Below are 27,611 nucleotides of genomic sequence, written 5' to 3' on the forward strand. Positions count from 1 at the left end.
ATGGAAAAATAATTAATTTCCAATATAAACAATGCCTATAGCACCTCAAAGGTAACTAAAACCTTTATAACTTACTCTAGATTAATATAACCAAATTTACAGGAAATAGAATGGAATGATACTGTGACAAAGCGGCACTCACCACGGGCTGCTCAATCTAAGATCCTGTTGCTGTTACCCTGGGCTCTTTCCTATTTGACCTTTCTGTCTCCTGGCCCACCTCCAAGTTCACCAGCCTGAGCTTCCTCTACTCCCTGTGTTTATTTCAGCCACCTCTTTCTCACCAGACCCTAGACCTCCTCTTTGTCCTTAGACAACTCCCTTTCTCTCTGGGGAGTGACTGCAGATCTCCTCCTAAAGACCCCACTTGCTCTCAACTTCCTGTCTTACTAGAAACCCAGCCTGGCTCCGTCCAGCTCGGCTTCCTCTTCATTTACACTTTATCAGGCTCCAACTCTCCTCCAGGTGCAGTGTATGAGGTTAATTGACCCTTTTCAAGGTGCTCAGGCCTGCTGGGGCTTGGAGAAGTGAAACATTCAGTGAGAGATGTGGTAAATCTGGATTCCTCACAGTTAGAGCTGTTGAGGGGGATTTTTCTGTGAAAATTTTTGAAAGAAAACAACTGATTTTGTCTGAATTTTTCCACTTGTTTCTCTATTTTTGTTGAAAAAAAATGTTTTCAGTTTTGAGGTATTCCCCCATCCACTTTCACATTTCAGCTTTGCCCGCCTTTTGCCCCTGTCTTTAGGATGGGTCAGCTTGTTCCTTGTTATCTGTGTGGAATGTTCCAGTATCAGAGTGTCCTGGTACCATGTTTATATTTCTAGTATCCAATACACTATATGTTTATGCAACATCAGCCCTATCCTTGCCAGATTCTGTGAGCAGGTCCTGCTTCTGGCTCGCAGCTTCACTTTGCTTTATGCTAGCAAAGTCTTGACTATTACTTTAGATCAGGCCCTGGGCCTCATACCAGGTCTCAGATACCAAGGTTGAGATCTCAGGGCCTCCTCTTACCACAAGTGCTTTGGCTTGCAGAGAGTGCTTCCTCCTTGCAGTCATGGCTTATGACCATTACCTAGCCATATGAAACCCACTCAACTATACGATTATGATGAGTTTCAGGATTTGCCTTCAGCTGGTATATATCTCCTGGGTAACTGGTTTCTCAGCCACTGCTTTAGTAGCGGGGATGGTTCCCCAGCTAAGCTTCTGCAGCCCCAATGTTATTAACAATTTCTTCTGGTGGAAATGATCATTCTGGTCTCCTGCTCCCCGATGTGCCTTGCCCCTTTCCTCTTCATTGTTGTGTCTTACATTCTTATCCACTTGGCCATCCTGCAAATTGCCTCCTCTGCCAGGAGTCAGAAGGCCTTTTCCCCCTGCGCCTCTCACCTGCTGGTGGTCTATAAAACCATGTGTGGAGAAAGTGAATAAGGAACTGTTATTTACCCATTCACATAACACAAGAACCAAGAGTCACCCAATTAAATTAATAGGCAGCAGGTTGAAAACAAACAAAAGGAAGTATTTCTTCACACAACGCACAGTCAACCTGTAGAACTCATTGTCTGGGGATGTTGTGCAGGCCAAAAGTATAACAGGGTTCAAAAAAGAATCAGATCAGTTGATGGAAAATGCTGACGAAAAACAAGACTTACTGTATTTTCAAACTTTTACCACTATTAACCAGTAGTGTGCAGATCATATGGATATCAAGTTGGGGCAGAAAAAATTGTGCAAAAATAGACAGTTGCGGTAAAGCAGCAGATTATGACACTGAGTGCAGCAGCAAGTGCTTAACCACAGTGTTGGCGCATGTCCAAAATCTTAACTATAAAAATAACAAGAGCAAGGAAACCACAGAGCTAAGGAGAGTGTGAGAGAGAAAATACTGCCTGAGAATTGCTAGCAAAACTTTCTCCCCAGAGGACCCGCAGACGACTGGCCATTGGAAGCAGGACATTGCCAATTCAGCTTCACCTCTGATTGTATGTAATTGCGATTCATGGTGTTTCTAGCTAACTGCAATTGGATTTTTTGTGTTAATAAAAAGTGTTGTGTGTTTGAACTCTGATCACCCTACTATAGTGAAACTCTTGGAAGGGTAACAAAGAATATGTCTATCAGTGGCTATTAACCAGGATGATTAGGGATGCAACCGCAAGCTCTGAGTGTCCCTAAACCTCTGTCTGCCAGACGCTGGGAATGGATGACAGGGGATGGATCACTTGATGATTGCCTGTTCCGTTCATTCCCTCTGAAGCACCTGGCATTAGCCACTGTCAGCAGACTGGATACTGGGCTAGATGGACCATTGGTCTGACCCAAATAATGTGAATGGCTGTTCAGATGTCCTTATGTCTCACTACACCTGCAACAGGTGTTAGTCTTGGAGGGAGGGGTTAAGAGGGGAAAGACCAGCTCAACTGGGAGCTCAAAGTGGCGTGCAGATCTCCAGCTCTCACCCTATGAGAGAGATCTAGCTGGGAGCAGGAACTGACTATAGATGGGTTCTGGCCACATCCTCCCTGGGAGAGGTGGGAATGACATGGGCAGAGCTGGCCTAAGGGAAAATGGCACCCTAGGTGAACTTATACTTTGGTGTCCCTGGCCCCTGTAGGTGTTGCCCCATCACCCTTGGCCCTTGTGGCCTCCCTGGGCTCCCTACACCCCATCAACTATGGGCCACACTTCATCCCTGCACCAGTGGTTAATTTGTATTGAAAGGGGTACTGGGGCTCAGCCCCAGCACAAATTGAGCCCTAGCTGGGCAGCTGGAGAGCGGCAGCTGATGGCCAGATGCCCAGCTCTGAGGCGACACTGCTGTCAGCAGCAGCAGCAGCAGCAGCACAGAAGTAAGGGTGGCATGGTATATGTTGTATTGCCACCCTTACTTCTGTGCTGCAGCTGCAGCACATGATGCCTGGTGCTTGGTCTGCCACTCAAGTTGGGCTCCACACTGTCACATACGGGCTGCATCTTGCTGGCAGATGCCAGAGCCATTCCTCAGCATTCCGGCCACTTCTGGCTTACCAGAGGTGCCATTTCAGATTCTGGGAGTTGGGGGCAATTTTAACCATGATTCCAGGGGCTACTTAGGCACCTGAAAACTCTAGTGGTGTTTTTGAAGAAAATAACTTAGAAATTAGTTGAATGGGGCACTGTATCCAATTCCTCATATTTTAAATGTATATGTAAGTTTAGAAGAATCAGGAGATAACATAGCAAGATATTCCCAATCCCAAACCTTGAGGTATCAGTTCTGGAGTTTTATCACAGGGATCAGAAACACAAGTTTGATACCTTATACACTATCTTTAGTAGAGATACATAAAATAAATGAAATCTGCTTAAAATCTGCTTACTTTTTCTAACAGACACACTCTGTGTTACTGTCATTATCTACTCTATATTAGTCACTTGTTTTTTACTCCACTAAAAAGTATTTACTTAATTTTAACATACACAAAGTTTTTTTTCCTCTTTTTTAAGAACAGACATTTATTTTTCTAATTATTTTGACATTTATATTTACCAATCACAATCATGTACATGACTCACTAACATTTGACTCCATCATTACTATTACTATTAGACTTGGAACCACATTTATTTTTGTATGAATTTTAAGCTATTTTACAGATATAACTAAAAATACAATTTGAAAATAAGCAACCTTAATCTGCACAGTGTTGAAAGTTATGTGTTTAGCTATTTTTTTCTTTTTTCAAACTGGCACTGCTAAAGTGAGTACAAGCAAAAGTTACTTTCTAAAAGATAGTTATTTGATTGTACCACTTTAAATAATGAATGACAAAGCACAATAGGATGATAAAAGTAAAAATGATAATTACTCCATCCAGGACAGGTCAGGCATTTTAGAACTCAGAGAATTAAATTTAAGCATAAGAGAGAAACAAAACTATGATATGCCCAGATCAGTCAAAAAACTAAAATAATAGGATCGTAATCCCTAATGAACTCTGAAAGAATACAATTGAAGGGAATGCATTGCACATTTCATAGAATCACAGAATCATAGGGTTAGCCCACGTCCACACTACAGGGTAAAATCGATGTTATTAAAATCGATTTTATAAAGCAGGCTTTATAAAATCGATTTTGCGCGTCCACACTAGGGCTACTTACATCGATGTTGAGCGTCCATGTTCCCTGGCGTCCATCTTTTCCCTGAGCGTTGCACTCTGGGTACCTATCCCACAGTTCCTGCACGGGTCCCTGGCCTTTGGAATTATGGGTTACTACCCCAGTGCATGATGGGATCAAAGTCCCCGTCCTGGGTGGTTCTGGGTACAGCCTCCCCCCCCCCTCCTGTAAACGGCACACAGTCAGTTCGCGCAGTTTTTACTGGCTGCAGTGAGGGAAACGCCATTTTGCAGCAAGCATGGATCCAGGTCTGCTCTTGTCCTTGATCGCGAATACTGTAAATACTTCACGCATTGTCGTTCTATCACTGCTGACCCATGATGCAGAAATGCAAGAGAGAATGCTTGAATGCGGGGACGACAGCGATGACGAACTGGAGAACGATTTTTCTGACACCCTGGGCCCCTGCACGTTGGAGCTCCTGACAGTTATGGGTGAGGTTCTACCTGTTCCGCGCCGCTTTTGGGCACGGGAAACAAGCACTGACTGGTGGGACCGCATAGTCCTGCAGGTGTGGGACGATTCGCAGTGGCTGCGGAACTTTCGCATGCGTAAGAGCACTTTCTTTGAACTTTGTGACTCGCTTTCTCCTGTCCTGAAGCAGCATAATACCAGGATGAGACCAGCCCTCACAGTGGAAAAGCGAGTGGCAATAGCCATATGGAAGCTTGCAACGCCAGACAGCTACCGGTCAGTCGGGAATCAATTTGGAGTGGGCAAATCTACTGTGGGGGCTGCTGTGCTGGAAGTATCCAAAGCAATCATTAAGCTGCTGCTTCGAAAGGTTGTGACTCTGGGAAACGTGCAGGCCATTGTGGATGGCTTTGCTGCAATGGGATTCCCTAACTGTGGGGGGGGCCATAGATGGAACCCATATCCCTATTTTGGCACCGGAACACCAGGGTGCCCAGTACATAAACCGCAAGAGGTACTTTTCGATGGTTCTGCAAGCCCTGGTGGATCACAAGGGACGTTTCACCAACATCCACGTGGGATGGCCAGGAAGGGTTCATGACGCACGTGTCTTCAGGAGCACTACACTGTTTAAACGGCTGCAGCAAGAGACCTACTTCCCTGACCAGAGAATAACAGTTGGAGATGTCCAAATGCCTATAGTTATCCTTGGGGACCCAGCCTACCCCTTGATGCCCTGGCTAATGAAGCCATACACAGGCAGCCTTGACAATGCTCAGGAGTTGTTTAATTACAGGCTGAGCAAGTGCAGAATGGTGGTAGAATGTGCATTTGGCAGGCTGAAGGCGAGATGGCAAACGCTTCTTACTCGTTCAGATCTTAGCCAAACCAATATCCCCTTTGTCATTGCTGCTTGCTGTGTGCTCCACAATCTCTGTGAGAGCAAGGGGAAGGCCTTTATAGCGGGGTGGGAGACTGAGGTAAACCACCTGGTCGCTGATTATGCGCAGCCAGACACCAGGGCAATTAGAAGATCACACCAGGATGCTGTGCGCATCAGAGAAGCACTGAAAAGTAGCTTCCTCATGGGCCAGGGTACAGTTTGAATGCTGATTTTCCTTTCAATTGATTGCTGCCCTCCCCGTCTATGCGGTGTTGCTGCTGCAAGATACTTTCCCTGCAGCATTACTCAATTGTGTGCTTAGGTTACTTGCGAGAGCTGTCCATTGGAAAACATATAATTCTATATTTCCCAATTATTACCTACCTCCACCATTAGCTGCTTCCGTCTGCTGCTAGGCACTGTACCTGCAACCTTCCTTAACTGCTTTTTTATTGAAAAATAAAGTCGCTATTATTTGTTAAAAGAATTGTGCTCTTTATTTAAATCAGACCCTTTCATCAATCAAGCATCATGCTTGTTGTTACAATACTGTGCATGAAATTTCATAACTCAGCGTTCTATGGGGGACGGAGCGAGGGAGGTTTGGAGGAAGGGCAAGGGAGGTTGGAAAGAAGAAAGTGCATCAGAGAAGACAGAACAGGAATTCTCATGGACCAGGGTACGGTATGGCTGCTTTCTTTGTTTTCCCTTTATTACCCATATCCCCAACTGTCAAATCCTGATGCTGATAACTAGCTTCCGTGCAGCTTTCCAAAGCTGCTTGCTTTACTTCATTACCAAGCTACAGTCACACTGCCTTAATAGCATGACCTGAGAGTAAAAAGAGGCAAAGGTGCCATGGGAGAAGTTTGGATCATTAGAGGAGGGAAAAAACAGGACACAAAGGCCTTTTCAATTTAATGAAAGCCTTCTGGTTGGAGTGTCCACAGCGGTGGAGGGGGCTGGTGCAGAGAGCCTTCCCCCACGCGTTCTTACACGCCTGGTTCTGGAAGGTGTGGGACAGGGTGAGTACTGAGGGAGGTTATACACGGGCTGTAGGGGCATTCTGAAACCACGGAGCTCTTGCAGCTTTTGGCGGAGGATGTCAGTCTGATCACGAAGAAGATCCACAGTTGCTGCTCACCAGCGCTGATCTTCCTGCCACCTGACATCATTTTTGGCGTCCCTCCTGTCTTCGCGTTGACTGGCAGCCTCCCTGTACTTTGCGACCAATTGTTTCCAGTCCCCCTGCTGAGCTCTCTCTGTACGGGTTACTGCCATAATTTCTGTGAACATGTCCTCACGCGTCCTCCTTTTCCTCAGTCTTCTTATGATACCCCCCCCACGTAGAGGAGAAGCAAGAGGGAGGCTGGAGAAAAGTGCAGCTGTGTGTGTGGGGGGTGGGGATTGGAAAGAGTGATAAAAGAATCATAAGAGACACATTTCACACAACAATGCATACAGTCTTTCTCCTCACTGACCTCTGCCTGTTATCGAACCTTGAACATTTTACTTTACCACAAGGTCGCCTTAGGATTCCTTTAATACTTATTGCTTGTGGGTGAGGACAAAGATTTCTGCTCAGACGCAGGTCAGGGGAGCACACAGACCGTGTCCCGAGAAAATGGTAAGTTAATAATGGCTAGTAATCCCTGTAGTAGATTGTACTGGTAATCAAGCTGGTCTCCTTCCCTGGTTTGCTCTCGCGTTCCCCGAACAAGCAGGTCTCCTTCCCTGCGGTTTGCTGGGTGGTTCGGGGAACGCGAGAGCAAACCGCGGCGAAGCTGGTCTCCTTTCCCGGTTTGCTCTCGCGTTCCCCGAACAAGCAGGTCTCCTTCCCTGCGGTTTGCTAGGTGGTTCGGGGAACGCGAGAGCAAACTGCGGCGAAGCTGGTCTCCTTTCCCGGTTTGCTCTCGCGTTCCCCGAACAAGCAGGATGAATCCGCCCTGTTACAATGGAGACGTTTCTAAAAACCACCTCATGGGTCACTGTTTTAGGAAAGGTTTTTAATCTACTTGGTCAGTGACTCATAGTACAGGTAGTGATTTGAATCACCCAGTAAAAAAGGCTTACATTAAACCAAAACTTTTATTAAAAGAAATTACACTCACCAGAGGACGGTCCCTCAGCTTCATTTTCTGGAGTACTGCCTTGAGATGGCTGGCAGGGAACCTCAGTAAGGGTGAGGAAAAAATCCTGGCTGTTTGGGGGGATAAAATGCTCTGTGCTCTCTGCTGGAGCCTCCTCCTCTTGGTCCTCATCATACTGATCATCGCCATCAATTAAATCTTCCGTAGTGGCAGGAATCACGACGCCCACCTCTGAATCCACAGACAAGGGGGGGTTCGTCGTTGCGCTGTTCCCCAATATTGCGTTAAGCTCGTCGTAGAACCGGCATGTTTTGGGGGCAGAGCCTGACCTGCCCTTTGCTGCTTTGGTCTTCTGATACGCCTGTCTGAGCTCTTTCACTTTCACTCGGCACTGTAACGAGTCCCTGGTATGTTCCCTCTCCCGCATGGCATTAGAAATTTTTTCAAAGGTTTTCTCATTTCGTCTGCTCGAGCGCAGTTCTGAAAGCACCGACTCTTCGCCCCATACAGCTATCAGATCCTGTAACTCCTGTGTGCTCCATGCTGGAGCTCTTTTCCTATTTTCAGGAGACTGCATTCTTCTCTCTGCTGCTGAGAGCTCCACACTGTGCAAGCAGGAAATGGAATTTCAAAGTTCCCGGGGCTTTTCCTGTTTACCTGGCCAGCAGTAGAGTACCTTTACCTGTGTAGAGCGGCCACTAGAGCACTGTGGGATACGTCCCGGAGGCCATTAACTTCGATGGCCGTCCACACTATCATAAAATCGATTTTAAGAAATCGATTTTGGGTTTACTCCTCTCGTTTAGATGGAGTTCCAAAATCGATTTTAGGGACCCTTAAAATCGATTTTATGCACTCTGTAGTGTGGACGGTTACAGCTTTAAATCGATTTAAAGCTGTTTAAATCGATTTAAAGCTGTAGTCTGGACCTGCCCTTAGAAGGGACCGCTCTCTATACCTACATCCGGGTCATTAATAAAGATGTTAAACGACACAGGACCCAGAACAGATCCCTGTCGAACCTCACTTGAGTCCTCCCTCCAGTCTGACAAAATTCCATTAATAATTACTTTTTGTTTGTGGTGGTTTAACCAATTATGTGTCCACTTAATGGTAGGTCCACCAAGCCCACATGTCTCTAGCTTACTTATCTATGCCAAAATCTTTGCTGAAGTCCAGGTATATTATATCCACTGCATTCCCCCTATCCACCAAATCAGTTATCCTGTCAAAGAGGGAAATCAAGCTGATTTGGCATGACTGGTTCCTGGTAAATCCATGCTGGTTGCTAGCACTCACCCCTTCATCCTCCAGGTATCCACAAATTGAATGTTTTATATGTTGCTCTAGGAACATCCCAGGTACTGAGGTCAGTGTGACTGGTCTCTATTCCCTAGCTTCTCCTTTTCCCCCTTTAAAGTTGGGCACTATGTTAGCCCTTTTGCAGTCTTCTGGGAACTTTCCTTCCATCCATGAGTTTGTAAATATTTTTTGCCAGTGACTCTGAGATTTCTTCAGCTACTTCCTTTAGAATAGTATCCAGCCCCTGTGATTTGAATTCATTGTTTTTATTTTTTTGCAATATAGATGTATCCCCGGAGTCCTTTAAACGTATCAGCCTGTGATGAGTGTGGGAACGATCTGTATAATTTTTAATCTGTATCTTAAAAGGTGGCTTATGTATTCGATTTCTGTGAGGCTATCAGAGGGCAGCAGATAGTTACAGCACACTCATCCACAGGGAGACACAATAATGAATGACAAGTCATTACGGCCAAATGGGTCTAATTAACCAAAAAAGCAAAGCTTTAGATATGGTCTCCCACAGTATTCTTGCCAGCTAGTTAAAGAAGTATGGGTTGGATGAATGGACCATAAGATGGATAGAAAGCTGGCTAAATTGTCAGGCTCAATGGGTAATGATCAACGACTCAGTGTCTAGTTGGCAGCTGGTATCAAGTGAAGTGCCCCAGGGGTCGATCCTGGGGCCAGTTTTGTTCAACATCTTTATTAATGAACTGGATGATGGGATGAATTGCACCTTCTGCAAGTTTGCAGATGACGCTAAACTGGGGGGAGAGGTAGATATGCTGGAGGGTAGGAATAGGATCCAGAGTGACCTAAACAAAAGAACAAGAAGCAATCATCTCAATTTGCAATGGGAGAATTCTAGGTTGGGTATTAGGAAACACTATTTCACTAGGAGGATGGTGAAGCACTGGAATGGGTTACCTAGGGAGGTGGTGAAATGTCCATCCTTAGAGGTTTTTAAGGCCCAGCTTGACAAAGCCCTGGCTGAGATGATTTAGTTGGTGTTGGTCCTGCTTTGAGCAAGGGGTTGGACTAGATGACCTCCTGAGATGTCCTCCAACCCTAAAATTCTATGATCCTATAAACAACTGTCAGAAAGGTTTCCTTACAAAATCTCCACAGCCAAAGAGAAAAGGAACAAAGAATGTTATTAAACTAAAGATCTTAGTATTTTATATTTTAAATGCATAGTGTTTTCTCTTTCTTATTCTGTATCTTTGATAAACGGTTCTAACAATTTTTAATGGTCTGTTTGCCATGGAACTAACCAAGCTGAGGTCTCTGTACTCAAAACTCATACCATGTTTAGCTATTTAGTATCATGCAGCAACAGGATCATGTGAACACCTTTTACTCTCTTGTTCCATTTATTCCAAACAACATTTGTTTCTGGACCATCCTCTTAAGTGTGTCTAACTTAGCGTCTCCCACCACACCTGCAGGGTGATCAGTGATTCCTGTACACAGGGTAGTGTACCTACTCTTGCACCAGGAGGGGAAGAATTGCGCAAGATTCCACCCCAAAACAGGGAAGGGCAAGGGGCCCAACATAGGAGAAATGTGCTTTTGCAGGGTGACAAATGTCATTGCCTTGTTGTGAGACTCATGTGAGGCTTCTTCATCTTGGAAGAAGCCTCACATGAGCCACCTCCCACTATCCATGCTAGTTTTCTACTCTCCTCGTTTCAAACATGTCCCATGCCATTCACCTGGTGTGTACCTTTCTGCAGTACCATGAGCTGGGTAGAGGGAGGTAATTCTGTGTGGCAGAGGATTTAGATACTTCACAATGAGGAACAAACCTACAACATTTCAAAATATTCCAAGGGAGAGAATGGAGTCTAGCTCAGGAGCAGTCTGCGGGGAGGGCTGCCCAAGACCTGCCTACTCTCAGAATCCCGGACCCCCTGCTCCCAGGGGAATCTGCATGGTAGGGTGCCAAGAACCTGGGCCACTGAAGAATGGTGAGCCAGGACTTCCAGGCTGTCATCTCCCTGCTTTCCAACCAGGCAGGATACCTGTGGAGCCAGGACTGTGAAAGGCTGGCCACACAGGTGCCAAATGCTAGGTTGCTACACCACTTTCTGAAATTAGGCCTGGCTGCCACTTTGTCTGTACAAAAGGGTGGCCGAATCAAATTTCAGTGGCATTGCACCCATGCCACCAGAACAGCTGTACTGATTTACTATAGAACCATTGCTTAAAAGTAGTTGGGACATGACCCTTCCCCGACGACCCTGTGGACTATGCAACATTGACCAAATGCAAAAACTTTTTTGGAGGGATCACCATCCCCATTCCCCCCGGTTGGCACACTGGCCCAAATCCCAGATGTAGACCTCACTGAGATTCATAAATCTTCTGCTCAGCACCTACATTTTTGTAGCAGAAGTTCCCTTAGTGCATATATTTCTGCCTCTGGGCATGTGCACAGCTACCTCACTCTGGGTATCAGATGCATATGCCCCAGAGTGATGCAAAACCCTGTGGAAGACAGGTGTTCCTCTGCTTAACTCACTTGAAGGGGAAAATCCAGCAGGTGCACTCTGAGCTTGCCAAACACCACACAAAATATCCCCTAGGGGTAGGAACTCAACTGCTTCCCTCCTCACTTTTAGTCCAGTGGTTCAGGGAGGCACCTGGGATGTGAGAGAGCCCTGTTTAAGTGCCTGCTCCGCCTGAGGGAGAAGGGATTTGCACAGGGCTCTGCTACCTCTTGTCCTAACCACTATAGCACGGGCTGATCTAGGGAATCCTCAATCTCACCTGTTGAAGCTGTTTTACTTTGGATAAATAAAGCAGGTGAGGGGGAAGTAGAGTGAGAGAGAATAACTCTATAGCCTGGTGGCTTGAAAGCGTACCCCTTGCTTTCCGGACAACGTATTCATCCAGAGTGGAACCACTTTAGGCAGGGACCCCCTGCTTCATAATGTCCCATAGCTCAGCAGTTATGGCACTCATGCAGATCCCTTCTTCTCCTCTGGCAGAGGCATTCCTATATCTGAGGTGAGTACCCTAGCTGTGGGGCTAACAAGTATGAGTGAGGCTCATCTCCTCCCCACTTCAACAGCTAGCATGAAATGCCTTAGGCAGAGGACTCCAGGCGAGGGCTCACAGCCGACAGTCTTAAGCTGAAGTGGGCACCGAACTCCTCAGCTTAAGGGGGGGCAGTGTTTCAGATATGATCTCCTATTGGCTATCTTAATGGGCTGGCTTTTGGGGATCCCATTCTGAGGCCTCTCGCTCTCCCCATTCAGGCTTTGTGAATCCCAGTGATTTGTCAGGTGCCTAAAATTGAGGTGTGGTGATGCTCAGTCTCAAGATGACTATGTCCCTTTGTCAAATCTAGCTCCAGGAGCCTCAAGGCCCAGCTCACTCAGCACCATGTTGAGGAGGTGGGTTGGCAAGCTGGCAGGAAGCCAGGAAATTCTAAAAGTTGCGGGCTTTCCCCACGCGTTTATTTTGACAACAGTGGCAAACTTCAGCAAAACACATCTCTCATCACAATTTTAACAACCAGCTCTAGCAGTTCCCCATGCGCTGTGGATGCCATTGCTTGCTCATTATGACTTGCAGTCTTGTATCGTTGGGTTAATAACAATATAAGAGCTACCTAATAGATAACGGACTGGCCCAACCACTACTCAGCATGATATATACTGTGACTCAGCATCTACTCGGGGCTAGAGGGGAACATTCACAAGTGCATCCTCAATGCTGTTAACCACAACCTTGCAACCGTACTGTCTCCAGCTGGTAGACACTGATGAATCTGAGAGTCTGCTTTTCCAATGGCATCTTTTGAAAAGCATCTTAACCACAACAACTGTTTCCATGTTTGGTTATAACTAACTGTATCAGAAGGGCAGGCTGGGGAACCTGAGCCATCATCACATTTGGTTGTAGCAGGAAAGAAATGTTATTTCTAGGTTTTGCCTTTATTTTTTTTTAAATCTGAACCTGATACACCAACCATACTCCCTCTCTTCTTCTTTATATTTGGAATGTGGAATCTCTGAACCACCAAGCTCCATGTTAGCTTACTTTCTTTTACATTTCCAGGCTGATATTCTGTAGGATTTGGGCTCCTAACTCCCTTAGACTCCTTTGCAATTTTCACTCGATATCCCAATGGGGCTATACTAAATGTTCCTTTTCTCTGAAACAGATACAGAAAGAAAAAAAAACTATTAGAGATGACTTGATCCTCCCATCTGTGCGCTCCCTGAAGAGTCCATTTGCCACTGAAGAAAGAATTCCACACCACCAGGAGCTCTACGGGGAAACCTGGGAGAAACTATGGAGAGATCTCAACTGAAACAGGTAATTTATTTGTCATACAGAAACTTGTTTTGTTTGACCCAGTGTGGATTTCTTTCAGTTTAACAGAGTTCATCACAATTTTTGGATTTATTTTGACTCAGTTTCTCAGAACTTCCAGTGAGACAAAAAAATAAGACATTCATCCAGCTCTACTTCTGACTTTGGCTGAGGTTTCTAGGTACAGCCACCATACACATATAAAGAGTGAATCCTGGGTAACCTCTGAGGGACCTGTGATATCTGCACCCAGACCCTACGTCTCCACTCCCTGGCAGCCTTTGGAGAAATGAGATATTTTATTGGCATTTTATTTTTGGCAGGATGATGTACGTGTCCGGCTTTCCCATGAGCTCTCAGAGGGTGAGAAAGAAGCCACTGGGAACAGAAAGGCAAAAGTTCTGGAGTGCCTCAAGAGCCTTGGCATTGCCTGTGATGAGGTAGGGGCCTATGCTGCCCATAGTGCTAAGGAGAACAATCTAGCATGTTAGCCACGTGGATGGTGACTGAGATGCCTGGTACAGTGGGAGGAAATGCCTCCAAAATCCTGCCCATGGAGATAGTCCCCTTGAAATACAACATTCCCAAAGCACCAGAGGGAAACCAATGGACACAGACATACAAACCTTATGACTTTTGACAGGACTCAGACTTGGGGGCCTTCTGTTCTAGAAGCACAAGCTCCCTACCTCTCCGGCTAAAGGAGTAACACCCTTAGAATGCAGTAAGGGACTTGCTGGGGCTAATCTTTAGAGGTCTCTATGCGCACGTGAATTCAGTCAGTGCTTACTACAGCCACTTTGCAGTGTGTCTGTATATACTGCTGTGATTCTGAAGCCAGACAAAGCCTGCAGCAGAGAACAGAGAGGAAGGGGGTATTAGAGCTGTCACTGTAGTGCACAGTTTGCATTCAAACAGTGGTTCTCAACCCCCAACCCAGATAACACATAGAGAGCTGCATATGTGGCCCACAATGGTAAATAGGTTGAGAAACAATGCCTTAGAGGGATAGAGAATTGAGTGAGTTATTGATACTTGTCTGACTTAGTATTAATATCAGTCATGAATAGTGACTGTATAACATACTTCCTACATGTACCACAGCCCCATCTGCTTGTTGAACTGCACAGAAGGTAAAAGCCAACTACTGCTACTCATCCCCTGTGGTTACTCTGTTAACTAGCATGGTGGAGATATGTGAGGAATTTCCCAGGATCGTTGCCCATCATTGAAAAGTGATGGTCCTTGGAGGGATGCAAACTCCTGTAGACGTGACATATTTGGGAACATCTCCCCTCTGAGGGCTTTGCAAATGTCAGTCTCAGAGTCTACCCGTTGCTTCCTCCTGTCATAAACAGATAGCTAAGGGTTAATGTCTCTTTCACCTGAAAAAAAAGTAACCTGAAGCACCTGACCAGAGGACCAATCAGGAAACCGGATTTTTTCAACTCTGGGTGGAGGGAAGTTTGTGTCTGAGTTCTTTGTCTTCTGCCTGAATCTCTCTCAGCTAGAGAAGGATTTTTCTGTTTCCTGCTTTCTAATCTTCTGTTTCCCAGTTGTAAGTACCAAAGATCAGATAGGGGATTTTTATGTTCTTTTGTATTTACATGTCTATAGTTGCTGGAGTGCTTTAAATTGTATTATTTTTAATAAGGCTGTTTATTCATATTTCTTTTAAGCAATTGACCCTGTATTTGTCACCTTAATACAGAGAGACCATTTGTATGTATTTTTCTTTCTTTTTATATAAAGCTTTCTTTTAAGACCTGTTGGAGTTTTTCTTTAGTGAGGAACTTCAGGAAATTGAGTCTGCAGCTCACCAGGGAATTGGTGGGAGGAAGAAGTCAGGGGGGAAATCTGGGTGTGTTAGATTTACTAGCCTGACTTTGCATTCCCTCTGGGTGAAGAGGGAAGTGCTTTTTGTTCCAGGACTGAAATTAAAGAGGGTGGACTCCCTCTGCTTAAATTCACGGAGGTTGCTTCTGTGTATCTCTCCAGGAGCACCTGGAGGGGGGGGAAGGGAAAAGGATTATTTCCCTTTGTTGTGAGACTCAAGGGATTTGGGTCTTGGGAAGGTTTTTGTGGGGATCAGAGTGCCCCAAAACACTCTAAATTTTTGGGTGGTGGCAGCAGTACCAGGTCCAAGCTGGTAACTAAGCTTGGAGGTTTTCATGCTAACCCCCATATTTTGGATGCTAAGGTCCAAATCTGGGACTAGGTTATTGACATGGTGGCAGCGTTTATCCCTTAGCTATCTGTTTATGACACCTCCTCACAATATTCTTCCTTCAGCACTAGGGAGAGTGACATGGGTTTTTTGGTGCTCAAAGTTCAGTCTCCATTGGTGACTCACTTGTCACTAATCTTGTTAGTGCATTAGTACTACAGCGGGCTCAGGTTGCATTCAACGCATTTTAATAAAAAATTGCTATTTTGTGAACACAGAAATGTCCATTCTTAACAAAAAACTCAAAACTTTTTGAAATAAAGAGCACCTAAAAATCTACTGGGGAGTAGACAGGTGATGGGGTGATCATTTTGTGGGGTTTCATGTTTTGGACAGCCCCCACCCCTTAAATTTTTGATGAACAATTTGGTGTCTCCAAAAAAAGAAAGCAATTTTGTATAGGAATAAAAATCATTTCTTGAGCAGCTGCATTTCATAAGTTATGTTTCAGACACAAAGACTAGTCCTCCTACATTACACACATTTGTTCAGACAAACAAACTCACGCCCTTTAATCATGGAGAGTAAGGGGCATGAACACGGAGCACAGTACAGAGCACTAGTAAGTTAAAGTCCTATTTCAAGTCCAATGGAAATTAAAGGGAGTTAGCCACCTAAATTGCTTAGGTGCTTTTGAAATGCCCTCTAGTCCCTTGCCTGCATCTCTTTGAAAATTCTGGTCCTGGTCTCTATGTTGGTGCATAGGATTTTAAGCAAAAAGGCCCAGAGGTTCAAAGAGCCCTAAGGGATTACTGTGCTGCTACTGTGTGATTATGGCTGAAAATGAAGATAAGATGCATTTGCTCTTGGCTCAGGATGGGACTCAGGTCATTGGGCACCCGATAAGGATGCTTCCTAACATCAGGCAAACCAGCCTTGGAACTTGAGGCTTTCTCTCTGAATTTCTTGAATGGACCTGTACCAAGAGCTGCATAACAGAGAGCACTCATCATTCCTAGTTCATTTGTCATTTCCTCTTTTCTCTCCCCCAGGATAACATGCCCAATATCGCTGTCCTAGGATCAGCGGAGGCGGAGGTCTGCGGGCCATGATAGCCCTTCTGGGAACCTCGGTGGAGCTGAAGAATCAGGGCCTGTTGGACGCTGTCATGTACCTGTGTGGGGTATCGGGTTCCACCTGGTAGGTGCATGTCACTAGAAGGGAAAATATTCCAATTTTTCCCAGCTTGTGGTCACTGGGGCATTCTTATTATCAATTAGGTACATTTTGAAGGCATTATGAGTGAGATTTTAAGAAGCACCTAGTTGTATGCCTGCACTGCAATCGGGGGCATGATGTAACAAGCATAGACATACCTGAGCTAGCTTTAACCTTGCTAGCTTGGGAACCAATAGCAGTGAAGCTCTGGTGCTACAACACGGGCTGTACCAGCCTGCTTTGAATCCTGAGTATGTACCCACGCATCTCACCCACATGACATCCATGCTGCTGCAGCTTCACTACAGTTGGCACTTGAGCTAGCTTGATCAAAGCTAGCAAAGGTCTGTCTACACATGCTGCTGTCACACCTCTGAGTGCAGCGCAGACACACCCTCAATGACTCACCCTTTGATTTGCAATGGGATTTGTGTTCGTAAGTCATTTTTGGAAATCCCACCTTTAAGTAGGCAGGAAATGGGTGAGAAATGAAACAGAGGTAAAGTGACACATGCAAGGTCACACAGCAGGTCAGTGGCAGAGCTGGGGCTAGAATGCAGGTGTCTTGAGCCTTAACCCAGTGCCTGCTCGCTGGGCATCTGCCTCCTGGCCAGGCATGGAGATCTGATCCTAGGGACTCAAGGTGCTGGATTACATGGTTAGAAGATGCAGGGACATTCTGGGCAGACTCAAGAGCTGGAGAAGCTCAGTGGAGACTAGAGAAGCAATGTTTACAGCAACCAAGGTGACAGAGGATAGGCTTCCAGCAGTGGGAACAGTGAGAAAAGAGCAATCTGTGGGGGGGTATTAAGGGTTTGGGGTTCTTTGAGGTTTACCAAGAGACGGGGAATGCACAGAGGAAAGGACAGGGAAGAGTGAAACAGATCTCCTGCATTGGGGCTTGGGAGGAAGGAAGAAGAGTGGAGTTGACCATGGAGGAAGAGATGGGAAAGAAAAATCTTCCGACACTTCTAGCTGATCAACCAGGGCCAGAATCAGTTTCTATGCCTGCTGTGTAGCACCTTGTTCTGAGAGTCACCCCATCGAGGTGAGTGAGGGGGGCGGAAAATGGGATAGATGAGTGAGGGTGGCCTAGTGAAATGGGCAGTGTGTGTGTGTGTGTGTGCGTGTGTGTGTGTGTGTGTGTGTGTGTGTTACCATTGTCCTTTTCTGGCTGAGATCTTAACTGCTTCTCTCCATGTCATACACTCTGTACTGCTATGTAGTTTCCCCATTGGCTCAAGAAGGGCCCTGGTGTCTCGTCATACCTATTATGGCTGGATTAGTGCACTCACCACTGCTCTCTGTTAGGTCAAATCAGAATTGCTTAGCTGGATCGCAGGTCCTGGAGAAGCAGATAATGGAGTTTCTCCATAGCTCAGAGTGGCAGGGATCTTGGCTTTCAGCAGACAATCTTAGCTCTATCCCTGTTATTGCCATAAATTTCCCAGTGGACATGGTGACAGACAGCCGTGGATGAAGTCCTTGTTAAGTCACAGATTTGTTACAATGCCAGGATGATAATTAGAATACCTGGCATGAAAAATAAAAGGTGTGAAGATTAAAGGGGAGGGGGAACTCCCCATCCTATTCCCTCAGTCTCAGCCATATCTGTTCTGGTTCATTGAAAGGTGCATGTCTTTCCTCTACCAAGAGAAGGACTGGACAGAGAAAGTGCAGGTCTTGGAAGAATGCCTGTGTGATACACTTTCCAAACCTCCATGTCATATTCAAGAGGAATTTACTATTGCGACACAGGCGGCTGAAGATGAATTCTTCTCTCTGACTGATGTCTGGGCATCTTTCTTTGTCTATCCCGCATTGAAGCTGGTGGGTTGCTGTGTAAATCCAGAGTGGTTCCAGTGAAAAAAAATCACCTCAGGAGCAAAAGAGTGGAAGCATATTAACTCCTGCTAATATTGTAAAGAATGAGGAGTACTTGTGGCACCTTAGAAACTAACAAATGTATTTGGGCATAGCTTTTGTGGGCTAAAACCCACTTCATTGGATGCATGCAGTGGAAAATACAGTAGGAAGATGTATTTACACAGAGAACATGAAAAAATGGGTGTTGCCATACCAACTATAATAAGACTAATCAATTAAGGTGGGCCATTATCAGTAGGAGAAAAAAAAACTTTTGTAGTGATAATTAGGATGGCCCATTTCCAACAGTTAACAAGAAGGTGTGAGTAACAGTAGGGGAAAAATTAGCATAGGAAAATAATTTTTACTTTGTGTAATGACCCATCCTCTTCCAGCCTTTAATCAAGTCTAATTTAATGGTGTCCAGTTTGCAAATTAATTCAAATTATTCAGTTAGTAAGCTTATCAGAATCTGATGAATACCCAGAAGTCACCTACTGCACGACAAACCCAACAAAGAAAGTAACAGAAGGCCACAAGCCATCACCTTCAGGCCCCAACTAAAACCTCTCTAGCACATCATCAAGGATCTACAACCTATCCTGAAGGATGATCTCTCACTCTCACAGATCTTGGGAGACAGACTTGTCCTCACTTACAGACAGCCCCCAAACCTGAAGAAAATACTTACCAGCAACAACACACCACACAACAAAAACACTAACCCAGGAACTATCCTTGCAACAAAGTCTGTTGCCATCTCTGTCCACATATCTATTCAAGGGACCATCATAGGATCTAATCACATCAGCCACACTATCAGAGGCTCGTTCACCTACACATCTACCACTGTGAAATATGCCATGATATGCCAGCAATGCCCCTCTGCCATGAACACTGACCAAACCAGACAGCCTCTACACAAAAGAATAAATGGACACAAATCAGGCGTCAAGAATTATAACATTCAAAAACCAGTCAGAGAACACTTCAACCTCCCTGGTCACTCAATTACAACATAAAAGTTGCAATTCTCCAAGAAAAAAAAACCAGACAAAAACCTCCAAACAGAAACTGCAGATTTGTATCATTTTTCCATGTTCTCTTTGTATATATATCTTCCTACTGTATTTTCCACTGAATGCATCCAATGAAGTGGGTTTTAGCCTGTCAAGGTTCCTTCTCCCCTCTGAACTTTAGGGTACAGATGTGGGGGACCTGCATGAGAAGCTCTAAGCTCAATTAACAGCTTAGATCTGGTCTGGCTGCCAGCACTCCTAACCACTACTTTCCTTCCCTGGGTAGCCTTCAGAGACTTCAACAATTTCCTGGTGAACACAGATCCAAACCCCTTGGATCTTAAAACAAGGAGAAATTAACCATCCCCTCTCCTTTCTTCCACCAACTCCTGGTGGATCCAGATCCAACTCCCTTGGATCTAAAAACAAGGCAAAATCAATCAGGTTATTTAAAAAAGGCTTTTAATTAAAGAAAAGAAAGGTAAAAGAAAACCCTCTAGGAGAGATTAGCATATCAGCTACTCTCACAGACAACAGATTCCAAACACAGAGGATGTTCCCCTGGGCAAAACCTTAGTTACACCAAAAAAAAAATACCCAAATACCCAGTTTGATTCTTCCTCTAATTGCACAAGACAGGTTACAAAGAAATAAACATACACCTATTTATTCCTTTCTAAAACTTACTACTCTGATAAAAGGCTGGTTCCTTGATCTTTTTTTCCTCAGGGTGAAACTGAAACTGATTAAACAAAGGAAAAAACCTTCCTTCCTTTTGAAACATTTTGTTCCCCCATTGGTTCCTCTGGTCAGGTGTCAGCTAGACTTGGTGAACTTCTTAACCCTTTACAGGTAAAAGAGACATTAACCCTTAACTATCTGTTTATGACATAGCCCACAAAAGCTTATGCCCAAATAAATGTGGTAATCTCTAAGATGCTGTCATAAACAGATAGCTAAGGGTTAATGTCTCTTTCACCCGAAACACCTGACCAGAGAACCAATCAGGAAACCGGATGTTTTCAACTTTGGGTGGAGGGAATTGTGTGTGTGAGGTCTTTGTTTTCTCTCTGCCTGCTGTCTCTGAGCTTTGGAGAAGTAGTTCTGCTTTCTAATCTTTTGTTTCTAAGTGTAAGGACAAAGAGATCAGATAGTAAGTTCTATGGTTTTCTTTTCTTTGGTATTTGCATGAATATAAGTGCTGGAGTGCTTTGATTTGTCTTCTTTTTGAATAAGGCTGTTTATTCAATATTCTTTTAAGCAATTGACCCTGTGTTGTATCATCTTAATACAGAGAGCACATTTGTATGTATTTTTCTTTCTTTTTATATAAAACTTTCTTTTAAGATCTGTTGGAGTTTTTCTTTACTTCAGGGAAATTGAGTCTGTACTCACCAGGGAATTGGTGGGAGGAAGAGATCGGGGAGATCTGTGTGTGTGTTGAATTGGCTAGCCTGATTTTGCATTCCCTCTGGGTGAAGAGGAAAGTACTTTTTTGTTCCAGAACTGGGAACAGAGAGGGGAAGTCACTCTGTGTAGTTTCACAGAGCTTGTGTCTGGGTATCTCTCCAGGAGTACCTGGAGGGGGGAAGGGAAAAAGGATTATTTCCCTTTGTTGTGAGACTCAAGGGATTTGGGTCTTGGGGTCCCCAGGGAAGGTTCTTCAGGGGGACCAGAGTGCCCCAAAACACTCTAAATTTTTGGGTGGTGGCAGCAAGTACCAGGTCCAAGCTGGTAGCTAAGCTTGGAGGTTTTCATGCTAACCCCCATATTTTGGACGCTAAGGTCCAGATCTGGGAATAAGGTTATAACATGAGTGGCAGCCGGTGGGATATAGACAGAATCCAGAAGCCAGTAGGAATATTATATTTTTCTTTTCTCTGCTAAGGGCTTTTTAGCAGAGAGAGAAACAGTTGGTTTTAAAAGGGAACCAGAGAGAATTTTTTTTCTGCTCTCTCTGGCAGTTTGTGGCTTGCATAATAAGCAAGAAGCCATTACCAAACTGTTAAGGGTCTTTTGTCATGCAATAGCCCTCCCATTAGGAGGCAAGTACCAGCACTTATATGCATGCAAATAAAGTGGTTTTTCTGGTTTCCCTTCATTGAACATTAGCTAGAGAGAGAAAAGGAAAAAAGCACTGTTCCTAGGCAGACTTCAGGAGGCAACAGAGCCTGCAGTGCAGAAGATAAACACCGGAGGGCACCCCAACACAAGAAAACAGGAACCATGTCTACCAAGACAAAAATGGAGGCCGAAGACCAATTCAAAGAAGCTGAACACAGGCGACAACTGGAAATAAAACAAAAAGAGATGGAGATGAAAGAAAGAGAAGAACAAATCAAACAGGCAGCACACAAAAGAAAACTAGAAGAAGAAGAGGTGGCCTACCGAAGGAAACAAGCAGACGATGAGTTGGCCCACAGAAGACAGATAGAACTCCAGAGGGAAGCCCACCAACAGGCCATGGAATTAGAAAAGGCTAAGCAACAGACTCCAGCCAACCCTAACAACCCGGCGCCAACTATTGCTCCACAGCACAGGAAATATCCCACCTACAAGGCAGGTGATGACACCGAGGCCTTCTTGGAAAATTTTGAAAGAGCCTGTCTTGGGTACAGCATCCCCGAAGACCAGTACATGGTAGAATTAAGGCCACACCTCAGTGGTCCTTTAGCAGAGGTGGCAGCTGAAATGCCTAAGCAGCAAATGAATGACTATAAACTTTTTCAAACCAAGGCCAGATACAGGATTGGGATAACCCCAGATCATGCCCGTCGGCGCTTCAGAACCCAAAAGTGGAAACCAGAGGTGTCATTTCCCAAACACGCCTACTACATTGCAAAAAACTATGAGGCCTGGCTAACAGGAAACAACATTCAAACCTTGGAAGAACTGCACCTCCTCATACAAATGGAGCAGTTCTTGGATGGTGTTCCTGAAGACATCACACGGTACATACAAGATGGAAAACCCAAAGATATCGCTGAGGCGGGGGAGATTGGAGCCAAATGGATGGAACTGGCAGAAAGCAAGAAAGCTACTGTCAAGGGGAACGATTACCACAGGGGGCACACAGACCATAAACCCTACAACCGAGGACAGCCAAAGACCCCACATACCACCCAAGTAAAGCCACAGATACCCTACCCTTCAACCTCACCAGTCTCCAGTAACTCACCTCGGCCCAGTGACCCATCAGATGGAAGATGCTTTAAGTGTAATGAACCGGGACATATCAAGGCCAACTGTCCCAAGAACACCATGCGAGTGCAATTCATTACACCACCATCACACCAAAGATCCCCAGGCCCGGATGCCTCTCAAATACCCTTGGAGCGAAGGGAAAATTTGAGAGTGGGCGGAAAGAAGGTTACTGCGTGGAGAGACACGGGGGCACAAGTGTCAGCTATCCACCAATCCTTCGTTGACCCCAAATTCATCAACCCAAAGGCCAAAGTTACAATTTACCCCTTCATGTCACAAGCTGTAGACTTGCCTACAGCTCAACTGCCTGTCCAGTACAAAGGCTGGTCAGGAATGTGGACTTTTGCAGTCTATGACAATTATCCTATCCCCATGCTACTGGGGGAAGACTTGGCCAACCAGGTGAGGCGGGCCAAGAGAGTGGGAATGGTTACACGTAGCCAAACCAGGCAAGCTTCCAGACCCATTCCTGTTCCTGAGCCGTCCACAGAGGCCCCGTCTGTGTTACCAGAGACCCAGACAGAGGCAGTGGACCCGGATTCCATGCCTACCACTGAAACAGCCACAGCATCTCCAGTCCCAGGCCCGGAACTGGAACAGCAACCAGCACCAGCAAGTGCAACCACATCTTCAAACTCAACGCCAGAGGGCGCCAGCAAGCCAGAACTGGCAGAAGCAAAAGACAGCCATACCCAAAAGGCTCAGCCAGAGCCTGAAATACCCTCAGGTGCACCAGCGGAGAGCGGTTCACCAGCAACGGAAACAACCCCATCACCTACATCGCTTCCAGAGGGACCAAGCCCAAGTCCACAGTCTGAGGAAGAACTGGTGACCCCAGCCTCAAGGGAACAGTTCCAGGCTGAGCAGGAAGCAGATGACAGCCTTCAGAAAGCGTGGGCGGTGGCACGGAGCACCCCACCGCCTCTCAGCTCTCCTAATCGATCCCGGTTTGTTATAGACCAAGGACTTTTATACAAGGAAATTCTTTCTGGTGGACACCGGGAAGAATGGCAGCCGCAAAAACAGTTGGTGGTTCCAACTAAGTACCGGGGGAAGCTCTTAAGCTTAGCCCATGATCATCCCAGTGGCCATGCTGGGGTGAACCGAACCAAGGACCGGTTGGGGAAGTCCTTCCACTGGGAGGGGATGGGCAAGGATGTTGCCAAGTATGTCCGGTCTTGTGAGGTATGCCAAAAAGTGGGTAAGCCTCAAGACCAGGTCAAGGCCCCTATCATAACCTTATTCCCAGATTCTGGACCTTAGCGTCCAAAATTTGGGGGTTAGCATGAAAACCTCCAAGCTTAGTTACCAGCTTGGACCTGGTACTGCTGCCACCACCCAAAAAATTAGAGTGTTTTGGGGCACTCTGGTCCCCCTGAAAAACCTTCCCTGGGGACCACAAGACCCAAATCCCTTGAGTCTCACAACAAAGGGAGATAATCCTGATTCCCTTCCCCCCTCCAGGTGCTCCTGGAGAGATACACAGACACAAGCTCTGTGAAACTACGCAGAGTGAGTCCCCCTCTCCGTTCCCAATCCTGGAACAAAAAGCACTTTCCTCTTCACCCAGAGGAAATGCAAAATCAGGCTAGCAATCCAACACACAGCTTTCCCCTGATTTCTTCCTCCCACCAATTCCCTGGTGAGTACAGACTTAATTTCCCTGAAGTAAAGAAAAACTCCAACAGGTCTTAAAAGAAAACTTTATATAAAAAAGAAAGAAAAAATACAAATGTTCTCTCTGTATTAAGATGATACAACACAGGGTCAATTGCTTAAAAGAATATTGAATAAACAGCCTTATTCAAAAAGAATACAAATCAAAGCATTCCAGCACTTATATTCATGCAAATACCAAAGAAAAGACACCATATACCTTACTATCTGATCTCTTTGTCCTTACTCTTAGAAACAGAAGACTAGAAAGTAGAAAGTACTTCTCCAAAGCTCAGAGAAGCAGGCAGGCAGACAAAAGACTCAGAGACACACTTCCCTCCACCCAAAGTTGAAAAAATCCGGTTTCCTGATTGGTTTTCTGGTCAGGTGTTTCAGGTGAAAGAGACATTAACCCTTAGCTATCTGTTTATGACAATGTCCGGTCTTGTGAGGTATGCCAAAGAGTGGGTAAGCCTCAAGACCAGGTCAAGGCCCCTCTCCAGCCACTCCCCATAATTGAGGTCCCATTTCAGCGAGTAGCTGTGGATATTCTGGGCCCTTTCCCAGAAAAGACGCCCAGAGGAAAGCAGTACGTACTGACTTTAGTGGACTTTGCTACCCGATGGCCAGAAGCAGTAGCTCTAGGCAACACCAGGGCTAACACTGTGTGCCTGGCCCTAACAGACATCTTTGCCAGGGTAGGTTGGCCCTCTGACATCCTTACAGATTCAGGGTCTAATTTCCTGGCAGGGACCATGAAAAAACTGTGGGAAACTCATGGGGTGAATCACTTGGTTGCCACCCCATACCACCATCAAACCAATGGCCTGGTGGAAAGGTTCAATGGAACTTTGGGGGCCATGATACGAAAATTCATCAACGAATTCTCCAATAATTGGGACCTAGTGTTGCAGCAGTTGCTGTTTGCCTACAGGGCTGTACCACATCCCAGTTTAGGGTTTTCACCATTTGAACTTGTGTATGGTCATGAGGTTAAGGGGCCATTACAGTTGGTGAAGCAGCAATGGGAGGGGTTTACGCCTTCTCCAGGAACTAACATTCTGGACTTTGTAAGCAACCTACAAAGCACCCTCCAACACTCTTTAGCCCTTGCTAGAGAGAACCTAAAGGATGCTCAGGAAGAGCAAAAGGCCTGGTATGACAGACATGCCAGAGATCGGTCCTTCAAGGTAGGAGACCAGGTTATGGTCTTGAAGGCGCAACAGGCCCATAAGATGGAAGCATCATGGGAAGGGCCATTCACGGTCCAAGAGCGCCTGGGAACTGTAAACTACCTCATAGCATTTCCCAATTCCCCACTAAAGCCTAAAGTGTACCATGTTAATTCTCTCAAGCCTTTCTATTCCAGAGACTTACAGGTTTGTCAGTTTACAGTCCAGGGAGATGATGCTGAGTGGCCTGACGGTGTCTACTACGACGGGAAAAAAGATGGTGGCGTGGAAGAGGTGAACCTCTCAACCACCCTGGAACGTCTGCAGCGGCAACAAATTAAGGAGCTGTGCACTAGCTTCGCCCCATTGTTCTCAGCCACCCCAGGACGGACTGAACGGGCATACCACTCCATTGATACAGGTAATGCTCACCCAATCAGAACCCCACCCTACCGAGTGTCTCCTCATGCCCAAGCTGCTATAGAACGGGAGATCCAGAACATGCTACAGATGGGTATAATCCGCTCATCTACCAGTGCATGGGCATCTCCAGTGGTTCTGGTACCCAAACCAGATGGGGAAATACGCTTTTGCGTGGACTACCGTAAGCTAAACGCTGTAACTCGTCCGGACAACTATCCAATGCCACGCACCAATGAGCTATTGGAGAAGTTGGGACGTGCCCAGTTCATCTCTACAATAGACTTAACCAAGGGGTACTGGCAAGTACCGCTAGATGAACCTGCCAAGGAGAGGTCAGCATTCGTCACCCATGCGGGGGCGTATGAATTCAATGTCCTTCCTTTCGGCCTTCGAAATGCACCCGCCACCTTCCAGAAGCTGGTAGATGGTCTACTAGCTGGACTGGGAGAATTTGCAGTTGCCTACCTCGATGATGTGGCCATTTTTTCAGACTCCTGGCCCGAACACCTACTCCACCTGGAAAAGGTCTTTGAGCGCATCAGGCAGGCAGGACTAACTGTTAAGGCCAAAAAGTGTCAAATAGGCCAAAACAGAGTGACTTACCTGGGGCACCAGGTGGGTCGAGGAACCATAAACCCCCTACAGGCCAAGGTGGATGCTATCCAAAAGTGCCCTGTCCCAAGGTCAAAGAAACAGGTCCAATCCTTCTTAGGGTTGGCCGAATACTACAGGCGATTTGTACCACACTACAGCCAAATCGCTGCCCCATTGACCGACCTGACCAAAAAGACCCAGCCAAATGCAGTTAAGTGGACTGATGAGTGTCAAAAGGCCTTTACCCAACTTAAGGCAACACTCATGTCTGACCCTGTACTCAGGGCCCCGGATTTTGACAAGCCATTCCTAGTAACCACAGATGCATCTGAGCGTGGTATAGGAGCAGTGCTCATGCAGGAAGCAACAGATCACAACTTCCATCCTGTCGTGTTCCTCAGCAAGAAACTGTCTGACAGGGAAAGTCACTGGTCAGTCAGTGAAAAGGAATGCTATGCCATTGTGTACGCCCTGGAAAAGCTAAGCCCATATGTTTGGGGACGGCGGTTCCAACTACAAACTGACCATGCTGCACTAAAGTGGCTTCATACTGCCAAGGGGAACAACAAGAAACTTCTTCGTTGGAGTTTAGCTCTCCAAGATTTTGATTTTGAAATTCAACACATCACAGGAGCTTCTAACAAAGTTGCTGATGCACTCTCCCGTGAGAGTTTCCCAGAATCCAGTAGTTAAAAAGTGTTCTTAAAATGTAAAAGTCTGTTAGTTATATACTTAGTAGTATATGTAAAGGTGCATGTGTTGTATTAATCTGTTTATTTTCAAGTTCTAGAAGGAAATTGCCGCCAGTGAGCTTCCCCACTGTCTGCAATTTGGGGGGCGTGTCATAAACAGATAGCTAAGGGTTAATGTCTCTTTCACCCGAAACACCTGACCAGAGAACCAATCAGGAAACCGGATGTTTTCAACTTTGGGTGGAGGGAATTGTGTGTGTGAGGTCTTTGTTTTCTCTCTGCCTGCTGTCTCTGAGCTTTGGAGAAGTAGTTCTGCTTTCTAATCTTTTGTTTCTAAGTGTAAGGACAAAGAGATCAGATAGTAAGTTCTATGGTTTTCTTTTCTTTGGTATTTGCATGAATATAAGTGCTG

General features: G+C 45.7%; 1 protein-coding gene across 1 annotated transcript in view; it reads left to right on the forward strand.

Moving 5' to 3' along the window:
• Positions 1-1,895: 1,895 nt before the first annotated feature.
• Positions 1,896-27,611, forward strand: part of LOC115638281 (cytosolic phospholipase A2 gamma-like) — a 58,693-nt gene continuing 32,977 nt past the window's right edge. The window contains 6 exon segments of the mRNA XM_030539867.1: positions 1,896-1,991; positions 13,037-13,191; positions 13,512-13,628; positions 16,408-16,440; positions 16,443-16,555; positions 18,205-18,403. Coding sequence (XP_030395727.1) covers positions 13,168-13,191; positions 13,512-13,628; positions 16,408-16,440; positions 16,443-16,555; positions 18,205-18,403 — 486 coding nt within the window. The 5' untranslated portion in view covers positions 1,896-1,991; positions 13,037-13,167.

The sequence above is a fragment of the Gopherus evgoodei genome, chromosome 21, assembly GCF_007399415.2.
Source record: "Gopherus evgoodei ecotype Sinaloan lineage chromosome 21, rGopEvg1_v1.p, whole genome shotgun sequence".
NCBI classification, from domain to species: domain Eukaryota; kingdom Metazoa; phylum Chordata; order Testudines; family Testudinidae; genus Gopherus; species Gopherus evgoodei.